This window comes from Myxocyprinus asiaticus, chromosome 19, assembly GCF_019703515.2.
Source record: "Myxocyprinus asiaticus isolate MX2 ecotype Aquarium Trade chromosome 19, UBuf_Myxa_2, whole genome shotgun sequence".
Lineage (NCBI taxonomy): Eukaryota > Metazoa > Chordata > Actinopteri > Cypriniformes > Catostomidae > Myxocyprinus > Myxocyprinus asiaticus.
The window spans coordinates 42,912,021-42,928,311 of NC_059362.1; the positions used below are offsets into that span (position 1 = coordinate 42,912,021).

Sequence of the window (16,291 nt, forward strand, 5' to 3'; positions counted from 1 at the left end):
ATACATTCATAAGTGTCCAAATACTTCTTTGCGGCAATGTACATTTGGAGAAAATATTAAGTGGTGACCTGTCCGTCTGTCCTCATTCTGAGGGTTCGTCGGCTCTACTGTGAATTATCTTAATGCAAAGTTTCCAGGAACCATGTGACTTCCAGTCTAGTGCTGTAGAGGTTTCTATCTAAGACCACATCACACATCGCTAATTAGGCTGTGTGAAAGAGAGAGAGAGAGAGAGAGAGAGAGAGAGAAAGAGAGAGATAGAGAAAGAAAGAGTGCTAGAGCTGCAGTATCTACTCATTCGTCAGTGGACCGTGATAAGTTCAGTTCTCTCTGCTGAGCACATGCAGTCTTACATACTCTGAGACAGACAGACAGAGAAACAGATTGAAAGACAGACAGAAAGACAGAGACAGACGCTGAAGGAGGTCAGAGGTTTCATAGGGATTGAAGTGGCATGGCACAGGGCTCTGACAATAACGATACCAGCTACACCAAATCCCCATCACCGGGCAATAAACAGGTAAGAGAGACTCAACCAGCACCAGTTGCAGCTTTTTCCTCAATACTCCCTGTAAACACAAACACGTTTTTATATCATGAAGGGGACTTTTCGTTGACTTTTACTGTTTTTTTACAGAGCTAATGATAATTTTATTCCCTACACCTAAACCTAACCTTCAAACAAACCTTTTTTTTTTTTTTTTTTACATTATTACATATGTTTATAATGACCGATACAAAACTGATTTTTTTGTATTTTTTTTATATATATATATATATACAGTTTAAGTCTACTTATCTACTTTTTTAACCAAATAACAACTTAATAATTTATCGCTATCCTCTGAAGGTGAATAGTGTACTTTACAAAATAAATATTGTGCACAGTCTACAAAGAATTAAAGTAGTTTAAGTTGCAATATACACTTGTTCAAATCCCCTCTGCTAATTAACTAAAAAAAGTTCCAAGTCTTTTGTGTCTAACTTTATATAGTGAAACCTGATATTAAAGAAACGATAACCGATTATGTGGAAAAGTGTAAATAGCGGTTTAAAATATCGGTCGAACCGATTATTGGTCTATCTTTAATGTTTATTAAACTGTTTTCCTCCACAATGTACTGTAGGTGATTTCATGTTTTACTATCCTTGAAGGGACATTTGGTCACCAAAATATAGGCAAAACCAGACCCTTTCTGGAAATGCATTTAAAACCTTATTTAATAATAACGATGATGACTACTATCAGGAAATATTGATACATTACTATAAATCTTATGTATAAATCATGACCAATTACTATAAATAAATTATTATCTGATGAAAGTGATAATATTTTGCAACTTCTTAAAATTAGCTTTTATTCTACATTGAAACATCTGAAAGTGATGCAATATGCACATAATCATAATCAGTGAACTTGCAAAACTTTAGTGGCAGGCTGGTTCATTCCACTTATTTTACTGTTGATCACACAGGCATTTCAAATGCTGTCTATATAATTAATCATGAATGGGTGGGTGAGTGTTTGTGCATGTATTGATGTATATTTGCACATGTGCATGTGTGTGTGTAAAAAAGTATGATTCATGCAGGCATCAGAGGTGCTGTTGAGTTTAAGTCAAGAAGCAGTTGGTGATTTTAACCCCTTAGATCGAACTATACTCATGCTGCTGGTACCCTGAAATGCTATATTTCAACATTTGTAAAAATAATAATCTACAGTGCAGTGACTCTAATGAGCATGAGAGTTTGTCAGAATGTTAGTGATTGTGAAACTGCCGTTAAGATGGCACAAATGAGTCGAGGGTGATCTGACTGCAACGGTCTCCACATCCTCTCCAACCTCACTGGACTAGAGACATTTATCAATGAGAGGACATCCTTAACCTGTAAAACCTGGTTTATTATTTTTACATGCATGCTTCCTTCATACATGCAAAAGACAGCGGCCCCAAAGAGTATTTTGACAAAATAAAGATAGCACAAGCACACTCTTCAAGCAAAACATTTCACTAAAACAAGTTTCTTGTGGTTACTCTGCTTGGACACCTTGCAATCAGCTGTCAGTAACTGCAATTACATTTTTAAACCACTGAAGCAGCGTAGCTTACAACATTTGAAAATTGGTCTGATCTACCCAATGAACAAATTTTATGAAAAGAGGTAAACAGGGGGAAATAGAGAGGAATGCAGCTTAGCTATAAACTCAAGAACATACAGTATGTGGCTATATGACAACAAAAACCATTTAACATCAGCAAACACACATTTGAAGGGTCTGTTGTTGTGGGGAATTTGTCATGTGGAAAAAGTCAGTCTGATTCTTGTGGGTTCAGTAAAGAACGTCATGGTGTTGTGGGAAAAGATTGGCCTCTATCTTTGAAAATGTCACACCTTTGACTACCTGTAAGTGGTGCCTTTCAACCAAGGGGTTGTTTTTAAAACTACCAGAAAAAAGAAAAAAATCAGCTCTGTAGGAGAAAAAGTGATCCTTGGTCATGCTGATTTAAAAGTTACATGGTGGGACCCTTCATGTCTTAAAGTCAAGATGAAATCAACATTGACCTACTTAGAAAAAAAATTCTGGGTTGAATACAAGTTCAGCTCAATCGACAGCATTTGTGGCATAATGTTGATTAATACAAAGAAATTATTTAAACTCGTCCCTTATTTATATAAAAAAGCCAAAGTAGCGATTACATTAAGGCACTCACAACGGAAGTGAATGGGGCCAGTCCATAAATGCTAAAATACACATAGTTTCAAAAGTATAGCCACATGATGTAAACATTATATCTGTTAACATGATTTTAGTGTGATAAAACTGCTTACTAACCGTATCTGTGTTGTTATATCCAATGCCGGGATTACAGGGTATACCGACGCTACGTCGTCATTATGAAGCCAACGAAGTCGTTATATATGATATAACTTTACCCAGATGAGGTTAGTAAGCGATTTTATCATACTAAAATGATGCTAACATGTATAACGTTTTTGTCTTGTGACTATACTTTTGAAACGGTGTGTATTTTAGTGTTTATGGACTGGTTCCATTCACTTCCATTATAAGTGCCTTAATGTACCCGTAATTTTTACTTTTTTTATATAAAAGCGTGCCGAGTAAAAAATTTTAGTTCTGTGGCAATCAACATTATACCACAAAATATTTCAGCTCTGTAGGTCCTCAAAATGCAAGTGAATGGGTACCAACATTTTGAAGCTCCAAAATCACATGAAGGCAGCATAAAAGTAATCCATAAGACTCCAGTGATTAAATCCATATCGTCAGAAGCGATATGATAGGTGTGACTGAGAAGCAGATCAATATTTAAGTTCTTTTTTACTATAAATCTTCACTTTCACATTTTTCTTCTTTTGTTTTTGGCTTCGTGCATATCGCCACCTACTGAGCAGGAAGGAGAATTTATAGTAAAAAAGGACTTAAATATTGATCTGTTTCTCACCCACACCTGTCATATCGCTTCTGAAGACATGGACTGAACCACTTGAGTCTTATGGATTAATTTTATGCTGACTTTACGTGCATTTTGGACCTTAAATGTTCTTGCCATCATTCACTTGCATTGTATGGACCTACAGAGCTTTAATGCATGTTAAACTACACCTTTAATACATGTTCCACCTTTATGTTCAAAACTATATCTTTAATACTTATTGTATACAATTAGTGCTCCTTTTTTTTTTTTTTAACTTACCATTCAAAAACCTTGTCAAAAGTAGGTGCTAGCGTGTTTTAGTCATCCATAATTAACTGCAAACTCGCTTAAAGTCTGGCACGATTCTGGCATGGAATGCCCTTTTTTTCATCATTCAATCAATTCCCAAAAAGTTCTCGTTGAATATAATGTTTCATTTTGAAATCCGTCATTAGGGCAGTAAAAGGGTTTGCAAATGCTGTTTTATGTTGATTTTAAAGTTGTGTATTTTCTTGCTGACATACATGTGAACTCGTCTCTTTTGCACTGATTTTCAGGGTTCAACGGATGACGTAAGGAAGGTGATGAGGAGAGAGAAGAACCGAATTGCGGCGCAGAAGAGCCGAATGCGACAAACTCAGAGAGCAGACAGCCTGCACCTGGTGAGAGCTTTCAAATTCCATCCCTAAACTGACCTGATACACATCTGAGATTTAGTTCCATACTAGTTAAAATAAAGTTCTGTGAATAGTGATTCTTCAACAAAACAAACGACTTCCATGAACTTTCTGCATTTAGTTAAGTTTTCCATGCAAATAGTGACTTAAAGGAATATTCCAGGTTCAATACAAGTTAAGCTCAACCGACAGCATTTGTGGCATAATGTTGATTACCACAAAAATTTATTTTGACTCGCCCCTCTTTTTCTTTTAAAAAAAAGCAGAAATCGAGGTTACGGTGAGGCACTTACAATGGTAGTTAATGGGGCCAATTTTTGGAGAGTTTAAAGACAGAAATGTGAAGCTTATAGTTTTATAAAAACACTTATATTAATTCTTCTGTTAAAACTCATGTATTATTTGAGTTTTAAAGTTGCTTAAATCATTAGTCATTTTAGGGTTTGTTGACATTTCATCGTCATGGCAACAAAGTTGTAAAATAGACTACAACTTTACAACTTTTAAATCATGTAAAGGCGCATACAGTTGAAATAGTATTTTAATGTTTACGGATTGGCCCCATTCACTTCCATTGTAAGTGACTCACTGTAACACAGATTTTTGTAAGTTAACAGGGGGTAATGCTGATCATTTCACCATCAGTCGAGGGGGTGAAATGCCCCTTGATCGTTTAGATATCAGTTATGCGTTGGCATCAGAAAGTTCTGGTGGACCTCGAGGCAAATCTAGCCCCCCTAACCCCCCCCCCCCCCCCCCTTAGACACCGCCATGAATAGGAGAGAGTTTTAAGGTTTGGGCAGCCAAAGAATCCCTGTTAGAAAAAGCAACCAACCCCAAAAGTAAAACAAACACTAAAAGACAAAAGCGTTTAGCATCAGTATGTCCAGCTGTGTTACAGGCGTTGATGCTGATCTGCTCTGACTGTATTTACATGAAGCTTTACTGACCATGTGGTGATGCGTCACGGCTTCTGTCGTGTTTCACACTTGTTGTGGGCTCTTGTCTTGTTTGCTTCAGATTCTGGCATTAATTACTTTGCGTGGGTGAAATGCTCAGCTGAATAGAGCGGCCGTGCACCTCTTAAATTCTTGGTATTTTATCAAGACAACAACAGCCCTCATTTTTGCATGTATGCTTAGAGAAATCTGATTTTGTGCATTCTGCATGTTCAGTACATTTTATTTCATGCATTTGTTGTGTGTTAAAATGTTCATTTGCCAGTTCTGAATTCAAGCACACGCCTGTCTAACAGTCACCAAACCGTTTGATTGCATCTGGCCCTTACTCAAAGCCAAAACCCTCCATCACTTTCATTCAGCATCTGTGTGTCTGTGTTATATGGGTGTTTCCCTTTGTTATTACTCATGTCTTTTCACTGCTTCTGAAGGTTTTGCTCCTCGGCATACCTGATCATTAGTGTTTGAAAGTCTCAATAGAACAGACTGTGGGCCCAGTGCAGTTACATGTGACTTTACATCAATTACATAATGAACATTTTTGCTAAAAGAGTAGATCCTCTGAGATATAACTGATTGTTTTTAAAGACATTTCTGTCTTCATTTATCATTGAGCTACTCCTTTATACACTTAAAAACAATGTCAAATCACAAAAGCTTTAATAGGCTATAAATAAGGGTGAGGTTTTATTGTGCTTGGGAATGAGGTGTAGTTAGATTTATAGAGAGAGAGAACGGATTTTAGGTTGAGGTTTGATTAGCTAGATGACCTGTTGTCCCTCCAGACAGTCCCATGCTGCAGTTCTGAGCATTTTTTATCTGATAACAATAGGGCTGAAACGATTAGCCGATGTTATCGACAATACATTTTCGTTGTCGAATAGTCATTTAACATAACATGAGATCATATGAAACTCTAATGATGATGCACGAGAGCAGCACTGCAGTTCACGCCTGACTGAGGAGAGGAAGAAAACACAGCTCACAGTCCAGATCCACTCTAAACTTTCCAAACAGCTTCAGGTGATGAAGATCGCAAAGTATGAGGGAATTCTAACGGAGCTGGAGCTGCCGCTCTGCTGAAGCAAAACTAAGGAAACATCCCGGCATTACATATTTAATACAGTTATATTTAATGCGTTATAGCTTTATTAAAGTTCAAATAATACGGAAGCAGATCATGTAAATAAATACAAATTCCGAAACTAGCATTTCTCTGTGCGGTCAGCGCCTCTTCTATGAGTTGTGCGAATGTCCTGATCTAATGGGGAGAGATTGAAACTGCACCCGGCTGATGCACACTCTGTCGTGGGGATGCTCGTCTTGCTGCAGCTAGATTATAACGTGATGGCTCACGACTAATTGAATCATAATATATGTCACTGTGTGTTTCTTATCGTGAAGAAAATTGGCAATACGCAGCTTTATTAATCAGAGAGAGTTTGTTTTTTTGTGAGTTAAAGATGGATTGAAGTGAACAGAAAGGTGAGAGAGGGTAGTCTTCGCCCCATTATACACTGCAACAAAATACTTTTTTTTATTTGTTTTAGTTTTGGCTTGTTTTCCAATATAAATATCTAAAACTCCTTAAAAACAACATACATTTACTTTGGCAGTTATACTGCAGAAGAAAATAAAAATATCTGAGAATGTTGAATATAATATTAAAAATACAAATATTTAAAAATATCTAAAAATCCTTTAAAAAAGATGCATTCACCTGAGAAGCAGCATATAAAATATTTAGACTTGCTTTTAGAGAACAGATCATGAATATAAGAATATTTGGTCTTTACTGCACTCGCAGAAGTATAACCAAGTGAAAAATACACTTATATACAAAATACACTGATATTTAAGAGACATTCTCTTAAAGCAATGTCTAAATATCTTATATGTTGCTTCTCAAGTAAATGTATCTTGTTTTAAGGATTTTTAGACCATTTTAAATGGAAAACAAGACAAATACACTTGAAAACAATAGGATATTTTGCAGTGAATTTCTTTACTGAATTAAACTTAATAAAAAGCATTTTTTCCTTTAATTCAGTGAATGCCATTTAGAGATATTTGTAAAAGATGATATTGTCCTCTTTATTGTTAGTAAGCACTTATAATGCAACCTTTTAAGTCGGGCACAAGCTGAATAATCGGTTAAGAGCTAATTATTAATCATTGCAATAATCGCCGAATAGTCGAATAATCGTTAGATTAATCGATTATCAAAATAATCGTTAGTTGCAGCCCTAGATAACACACACGCACTGACCTCATCTGAGTTTCCCTGAACTCAATCGGTTAAACACAAAGTGGGAGATGCTTCCCCAACACATATACAACTTACCAGGAACCGCAAATCGTGCAATTACAATGAATGCATTATATTAGCTATATTATGCACTATATTAGCTAAGTGCATTATGACTTCATTTAAATTTGGGTCTGTTCTTCAGTCAAAATTATCGTATGACTTCAGCAACATATGGATCACTTTTATGGTCCTTTTGAAACTATAACGCTCCAGTCCCCATTCATTGTAAGTGCATGGAAAAAAGCGACCGCTACATTCTTCAGAATTTCTCGGTTTGTGTTCCACTGAGTAAATGATGACAGAATTTTCATTTTTGGGTGAACTGGCCCTTTAAAGATATGGATTAAGCTCATAATCTGCTCTGCTGTTGTAGTTTGTAAAACTCCAACTGAATAAAGACACTTTTGTTGTGTCCTAAAATTAATATACAATGGTAAAGTAAGATTCTGGGTGAATAGGACAACACTCTTCTGTGTTCAGCGTAGTATGTGGTTACACTCTATACGGGTATGCTTGATAAACAGGAAGCTGAAATTTCCCTCCGTATGACACGTTTCCTGTAGTGCCTTCTCATGGCTTGTTTTTTTGTTGAGGCCTGTCTGAGAAACGTGGGCCGTCAAGGGGAGTGTTCAGCTGTCATTTCTGGTAAGGTGTCGCTAAGGGCCCGTGGGCAGATAAAGCTGAATGACGCTTGTCAGAGGGGCTTTACCCTAGAGTGACTGGAAGGCAGCGAAGCGGCTAGTAGAGATGCAGCTCACAGACCGATGACATCTCTGTGCGGGAACCATCATGACCCCCTATAGATTAACGTCACTCAAACATGAAACAAGGGCCAATAAAGACTGTATAGTGGGGTTAACAGTGTTTTTAACATGTAAACATGAAAACATAATCAGATAATGTACACACTTATCTATTCCCAACAAATTATAGTAAACATTATTTAGCAAGTTAAAATTTGGCTTATGGACATATATTTAAATAGGCGTCTGGCAGAAGAGGATGGGCTCCCCCTAAGGATTCTTCATCTACAAAAACATTCTTTTAGGGATTTTTTTCTTTAGCTCACTGGGAGGTTTTAATGCACAGCCTTAGGTAAATTAGTAACAATATGTACTGTGAAAAATGCTTAAGAAATAAAACTGACTTCACAGAGTGTTTTATAAATATTTGAAAATGGTATTGGGGTCTAAATCAGTTATAATGAATGTGTTGTTTACGTGACATCTGTCATGTAAAAGGATCTCAGTTATAATTGATAGAATTTAGTGTAATCAATGATTACTAGGTTATTTTGTCTTCATTCTGTGAAGTTCATAAGCTGTGAGGACCTCTAGAGGACGGAACACAAAATGCATGTCTCATGAAATGTACTGTTTGTTAAAGGTGTTCTCAGTATGTAGTCTTGGACTTACACTGACCCTTAGATGCATGGGTGCAGCACCATTCAAACGCAATAGTTTTACCAAGGCCAATGTAGAAATTCACTATTCACAGTCAGCTATGATTTATTAAATCCCTGAGGGAAAGTGTCCAATAACAGGGCAGTTCCTGAGAGTAATTGAGTAGTATTTGGCTGGTCATGTGATCATAACATGGTAGCCCCCATGAGGGGACCCTCTCCATGTAGAATAAAAGAGCTTTTACAAGGTTTCTGATGTGACTGGTGTCATCATCTTATGTGAGTGGTCATTATTTTTATAAATATGTTTCACAATTACAATTAATTTCTCAAGGAGTCAAACTTTTTTAATGAGGAAAAATTACTGAGTGCACCTTTAATTATCGGTGTTTGCTACAGGCTCATACTTAGGATTAGGTATTGCTTAAAATTCCTAGCTCTTTGGTGAGTAACTCATGATATATTATGGACATGAATGATAACCTCAAATCCAGCATGTTTAGGTCGGGTAAACGCCACTCACAGTTTGTTCAGAAAATGTAAAAAAATCTTAAAGCTGAAGGGTGTACATTTTCTTATGTTAAAATGCTTTATGTCTGTTCGACCAATGGAAGACAGGGTATTCAGGAAAGCTGTTTGAAAACAGTAGGTGTTTCTTAAAGGGATAGTTCAACCAAAAATGAAAATTCCCTCATTACTCTCTTTCTTCCTCTGCTGAACACAAATGAAGATTTTTAGAAGATATTTTCAGCTCTGTAGGTCCATACAATGTAAGTGAATGGTGGCCAGAACTTTGAAATTCCAAAAAGCACATAAAGGCAGCATAAAAGTAATCCATATGACTCCAGTGGTTCAATCCATATCTTCAGTAGTGATATCATAGGTCTGGGTGAGAAAAAGATCAATATTTAAGATTTAATATTGCCCAGTATGTGGCGATATGCACGAAGAATGTGAATCACCAAAAACAAAAGAAGAAGAATGTGAAAGTGGAGACTGATCGTAAAAAAGGACTTAAATATTGATTTGTTTCTCACCCACATTATCATATCAATTCTGAAGATATGGATTTAACCACTGGAGTCTTATGGATTACTTTTATGGTGCCTTTATATGCTTTTTGGAGGTTCACAATTTTGGTACCCATTTACTTGCATTGGACCAACAGAGCTGAAATATTCTTCTAAAAATCTTCATTTGTGTTCAGCAGAAGAAAGAAAGTCATACACATCTGGGATGGCATGAGGGTGAGTATATTATGAGGTGAACTATTCCTAATGTGCGTTTTTATGCACTTTCACTTTATTGTGGACTCGTTTGACATCATCATCCACCACTGGGGAAAAAAAAAAAAAAAAAATGAAATAAAATAGATATGCGGCTGTTGTATCTACCATTCCCAGCACATCTCGAAACTTGCATAGATTCGGTCTACGTTCTTTTAAGGTAGCTTGTTCTTAGCGTTGAGAAACAGCCCATGTTTATTTTTGCAATTCCGTTTGGTGGCGCTAGTGGTGCAGAATGTCATGCTTCAGCTGTCTGTTTTCTGTCTGTGCTGTAGGAGAGTGAAAGTTTGGAGAAGGAAAACGCAGTGCTCAGGAAAGAGGTGAAGAGACTCACAGAAGAGGCCAAATATCTGTCCACGGTCTTGAGCAACCACGAGCCGCTGTGCACGGGCCTGAGCGGTTCGTCCACAGAGCTTCTCTACAGCCCGCACCACGGCGCATTTCATCAGCACATCAGCGTGCCGCACTACCCGCTCTGACCGGTAGAGGCCGCCAGAGTCCTGCGCAGAATCCGCCTATGAACTGCAGTCACTGACCTTTGGTTGAGTCATAATTAAACCACGTAAACAACCATCAGCGGGCATTGCAGTGGTCTTAAAATGAACTACTGAGGAATGACTATCAGAGAAATAAAACAAAAACCTCTAAATATAAGAATTTTGGTGACTATAATTTTTAATATATATATATATATATATATATATATATATATATATATATATATATATATATATATATATATATATAATTATAGTATATATATATATGTATTTTTGTGTTAAAGTTAATTAATACCTGCCCCTTGAACAAAACTCAATGCAATCTTTTAAGTATAAATGACATGTCTGTAAGATGCAAGCATTTCAACTGTAGTGTGCAATGTAGGCTACTTGCAAACATGCCTGGCAATGACACAATGAATGTTTTCAATTTAGATTTCATTAGATGCCAAGTCTGATTCATATGATCATTTATTTTATTCTATTTCTGTGAAATGTTAATTAAATGACTGAACTAGGTTCTAACAAGAAAATGATGTTGATTGTGTATCTTGTTCACAAATATTGTTAGCGAATGTTTTTCTATACGACTCATTTAAGATGTTAAATTAGTGAAACATTCTAAATGTTCTTTTTACATACAAATACAGCTGAATATTTCTATTCCAAGAACTGCTGTGTATTTTTCTCAAATGTGGAGGAAGGAAACATTTGTATCTGTGAAAAAGTAAATAAAATTATGTGAAATCTACAGATAGATTTTGTAATCAGAATGAAATGTTAAAGGTCGTATTTAAACACACTGGAATAAATACTATATAAAAGAACCTTTTCACATATTTGGGTTTGGAATGCAGAAGTAAACGATAGCAGGTTAAACTTGTATATTGGTGAATGGAAGACCATGCTAAATATCATTTTTGCTTGCCCATTTGGTCCAACAGCAAAAGAAAAAATCCACTATTACACTTTCACAGCTTTCCAAAAGAAGAAAAAAATAGACAGTGGTGTATAACAGCAGTCAGAAGGAAGAAAAATGTCAAATTTTCCATCACTCACTCAACAGCTTAGAAGCCTCATTGCAGGTGTGGTAACACGTTTTTTAAAACTTGTTACAGGTTAATACATTTACACTAAATAATTAAAAAAATGCAAATATAAAAAAAAGTTTTCTAGATTTGTGCTGCTAAATACGATGGAAACGCATCATCACAGTGTGTGAAAAGGGTCCATGATTAAACATAGAAAGCCTTAAACATAAGGAACATATTTGGATGAAAAATTTGTGCGACAACACATTTCTAGTTCCATTGAGGATGGGCTGTCCTCATGAGTAGGGGCGTTGCTAGACCCCTTTTACTGGGGCACGATATAAAACTGAACCGTGAACCGATATACTGATCTGGGAAATCTGGTTTCCTATTCAAAACAAGAGACTAATTGTGACGCCTGTTGAATTGAAAGTTTTCCTCATTAGCGACCTATCCAAACAATATACCTTCGCCCCCCTGTGGCCCTCTTTTCTCCTCCTTCCCTGCAACAGAACCCCATATGCAAAGATAATTAATGTTACTAATCGACTTGTAAGAAAGACTGTGCTATTTTAAGTCATTTAGGGGGATAGCTAGTTTGTTTACTCATTAAAGGGACAGTTCACCCAAAAATGAAAATCCTCTCATCATTTACTCACCCTCATGCCATCCCAGATGTGTATGAATTTCTTTCTTCTGCAGAACACAGATGAAGATTTTTAGAAGAATATTTCAGCTCTGTTGGTCCATTGAATGCAAGTGAATGGTGACCAGAATTCTAAAGGACCAAAAATCACATGAAGGCAGCATAAAAGTAATCCAAAAGACAGTGGATAAATCTGTATATTCAAAAGTGATACGATAGGTGTGGGTGAGAAACAGATCAATATTTAAGTCCTCTTTTTGCTATAAATCTCCACCTTTGACCAGCCCCAACCAGTAGGTGGCGATATGAACAAAGAACGCAAATTGGCAAAAACAAAAGAAGAATGTAAAAGTGAAAGTGTGAGTGAAGACTGAATAAAAAAGGACTTAAATATTGATCTGTTTCTCACCCACACCTATAATATTCTTCTGAATTTATAGATTAAACCACTGGAGTCTAATAGATTACTTTTATGATGCCTTTATGTGCTTTTTGGATCTTCAAAGTTCTTGCCATCATTCACTTGCATTATATGTACTTACAGAACTGACATATTCTTTATAAAATCTTTCTTTGTGTTCAGCAGAAGAAAGTAAGTCATACACATCTGGGATGGCATGAGGGTGAGTAAATGATGAGAGGATTTTCATTTTTGGGTGAACTATTTCTTGAAATTGCTAGTTGTAGATTTAAGCTAATTAGCTCTGAAGTTTTACTTATTTGTTATCTGTTTGCTGGGAGCAATCAGTGGGGCGATGAAAGTTAACATGGTTTGTCAATGTGCTGTGCCCCAGTGGTGATAAAAGTCTACAAACACCCCTGGTCCTGAGAGATCACATTGCAGCAACCGAGAACGAGTTTGTTTTGATTACAGCAACACTGTTTTAGAGAGAGAGAGAGAGAGAGAGAGAGAGAGAGAGAGAGAGATCTTTGTTGCTGAGGCTGTTGACAGTCATACATGAAGATTATTAGAGCATCTTCAGTGTCTTGGATTATTTAACTAAACTTCAAGAAGATGGAATATTTGGCTTTAGTGGGGATTATTCACTGAACGCAATGAAAGTTTAATGTTTTCAGTGAAGGTTCCAGTTGCTTGATTTGTATTAACAGGAAATGTTTTTCTTTCACCACAATAACATTGGTAACCTGACCAATTAATTACCAGTTTCCTTCTGAATCAGGTGAGAAGTAAATTTGCTTATTCCATTTTGTTTTGCATCATAGTTAGTATCAACCTTTAAACTGTTATGTTATGATAGGTTTTATAATCAGAGTGAGAATTACATGAGTTAAAAAAAAAAACGAATTTCTAAGTGATTTTCGAAGAGCAATCTGTTGAGTTTCGCCTTGCTTAACTCAAGTCTTTTGGTGCTCGTAATACAGTTCTTTACCCTGATAACACATGTACATCACCCAGATGTCTATTTGATGTGTGTCGTACGTCAATAAGACATGTCTGTAAATCTGAACTTTTATAGATGTTTAGCAGATGTTTATAAGATTGTGATGCTTTTCAGATGAAAAGATCTAAAACAGACATCTGTGAGATGTATGCGTGCTATCTGGGTGTAGACCTTTAAAACAAAACACGTTTCTTCCCTGATAGCACAAGAACATCACCCAGACGTCTGTTTGATGTGTCTGTTTACATCTGGAAGACGTCTTTTTAACGCTGTTTGCTCATCTAAAGTACATCTGTAAGACGTATGTCAATAAGTTTGTCTTTGATGACTATAAGACATTCAGCAGCAGGGCCGGATTAAGACTCAGTGCCCCTGGGCATGAATTTATGCAGTGCCCCCCCTTTATTCCAAACTCCATATGACTCGTGTGATATTCTATGTTTTCTAAATTCATATGCTAGTTTTGTGTGTGGAATAGACTGAAGTTGTAAATGTCTTCAGCCACTGACTGTGTCATATAAGACACAAAGTTTAATTCCTGCAGGGGCGCTCGATGGCTCATAAAACCAAATCCTCCTTTCATCTACATTTAAATCTAAGAACGTTTTATATCTCATTGGAGACATTTTTACACTAGATTTATTTTGAATAAAACTTGATAATTTCAAGGATTCATGCCTGTGAATGTAAATCCGCTTCAGCAGTATCTAAAATCCTCTGCCAGTAAGAATAAACGTGACTGGTCCATCCTATTCAGCGCTGAGAAAAGGAACATGTACCTCGTGACAGCACCATCTACGCGCTGTTTCACCTAAAAAAATCTTACAGGGGTTTAGATCTCATTGGAGACATTTTTACACTGAATAGTAATTTTCTAACAAAAACTGATAATTGCAAGGATTAATACCAGTGAATGTAAATCTGCCTCAGCAGTCTCTATAAAAGCATTACTAAAATCCCCCATCCATTAATAAACGAGTGTGATTGGCCCATCCTTTCCAGTGCTGACAAACGCTCTGTTTTGGTAATGGTCCGGACCTCTGGATAATACTGAAAAACTTTAATAACCATTCAATTAAAAACGGACCTTGGACAATTTTACAAATGGCGTCGCGTGGTGCCCCATTGCCCATCTGGTTAATCCGGCCCTGTTCAGCAAATGTCTTTGAGACATTTATGATTTAGAATGTTTATAAATCTGATCTTTTTAAGATGTTTAGCAGATGTTAATAAGATTGTGACACTTTCCAGATGAAAAGATCTAAAACAGATATCTCAGAGATGTACATGTGCTATCTGAGTATACACAGATCAGCCACAACATTAAAACCACCTGCCTAATATTGTGTAGGTCCCCCTCGTGCCGCCAAAACAGCGCCAACCCGCATCTCAGAATAGCATTCTGAGATTATATTCTTCTCATCACAATTGTACAGAGCGGTTATCTGAGTTACCGTAGACTTTGTCAGTTTGAACCAGTCTGGCCATTCTCTGTTGACCTCTCTCATCAACAAGGCATTACTGTCCACAGAACTGCCGCTCACTGGATGTTTTTTGTTTTTGGCACCATTCTGAGTAAATTCTAGAGACTGTTGTGCGTGAAAATCCCAGGAGATCAGCAGTTACAGAAATACTCAAACCAGCCCATCTGGCACCAACAATCATCCATAAGAGTATCTAATCAGCCAATCGTGTGGCAGCAATGCAGGACATAAAATCATGCAGATACGGGTCAGGAGCTTCCATTAATGTTCACATCAACCAACAGAATGAGGAAAAAAAATGTGATCTCAGTGATTTGGACCGTGGCATGATTGTTGGTGTCAGACGGGCTGGTTTGAGTATTTCTGTAACTGCTGATCTTCTGGGATTTTCACGCACAACAGTCTCTAGAATTTACTCCGTATGGTGCCAAAAACAAAACATATCCAGTGAGCGGCAGTTCTGTGGACGGAAATGCCTTGTTGATGAGAGAGGTCAACAGAGAATGGCCAGACTGGTTCAAACTGACAAAGTCTATGGTAACTCAGATAACCACTCTGTACAATTGTGGTGAGAATAATGGCGCTGAGAAGCGGGTTGGCGCTGTTTTGGCGGCATGAGGGGGACCTACACAATATTAGGCAGGTGGTTTTAATGTATGTGTGTGTATATATATATATATATATATATATATATATATATATATATATATATATATATATATATATATATATATTTGTGATATGTAAAACAGAAATCAAGTTAAAAATAATTATAGTAGTTTTTGCATTTTGTAGATAGACAGATAGATAGATAGATAATAATAGATTTATTGTTCTTTTAAGGATGTGGAGGAGCAGCCTAAGATGTGTTTGTCATGGAAACGGAATCACCGGAGATCATTGATGAATGACAGACTGAATCTCTCCGGTGTGTTTCTACGGAACACTGTCATCACTCAAACCCGAGCGGAGTAAACTCGGAAAACCGTGACGGATCGTTCACACAAAGCAGTATTACACGTCAAAACTTCAAAGAGCTTCAGTATGTCGGTGAACGGGACTCAGGACCGTCCGGTGACCGTATCGGAGCCGCACACGGCCGCAGGTGCGCGGAAGGTGACAGCGGCGCGTGGCTCGGATGGCTGTCTG

The 16,291-nt window shown here is 36.9% G+C and overlaps 1 protein-coding gene across 1 annotated transcript; it reads left to right on the forward strand.

The window, feature by feature from the left end:
- Positions 1-314: 314 nt before the first annotated feature.
- On the forward strand, positions 315-11,397 carry LOC127409753 (basic leucine zipper transcriptional factor ATF-like). The gene is made up of 3 exons (XM_051644519.1): positions 315-520; positions 4,001-4,105; positions 10,354-11,397. The coding sequence occupies exons 1-3, from the start codon at positions 455-457 to the stop codon at positions 10,555-10,557; spliced, it is 375 nt and encodes a 124-aa protein (XP_051500479.1). The 5' UTR covers positions 315-454; the 3' UTR covers positions 10,558-11,397.
- Positions 11,398-16,291: the final 4,894 nt, after the last annotated feature.

Coding starts and splice junctions, on each gene's coding strand:
- LOC127409753 (XM_051644519.1), top strand. CDS start 455: ATGGCACAGGGCTCTGACAATAACGATACCAGCTACACCAAATCCCCA. Junction 521..4,000: donor CATCACCGGGCAATAAACAG/GTAAGAGAGACT, acceptor ACTGATTTTCAG/GGTTCAACGGATGACGTAAG. Junction 4,106..10,353: donor GAGCAGACAGCCTGCACCTG/GTGAGAGCTTTC, acceptor TCTGTGCTGTAG/GAGAGTGAAAGTTTGGAGAA.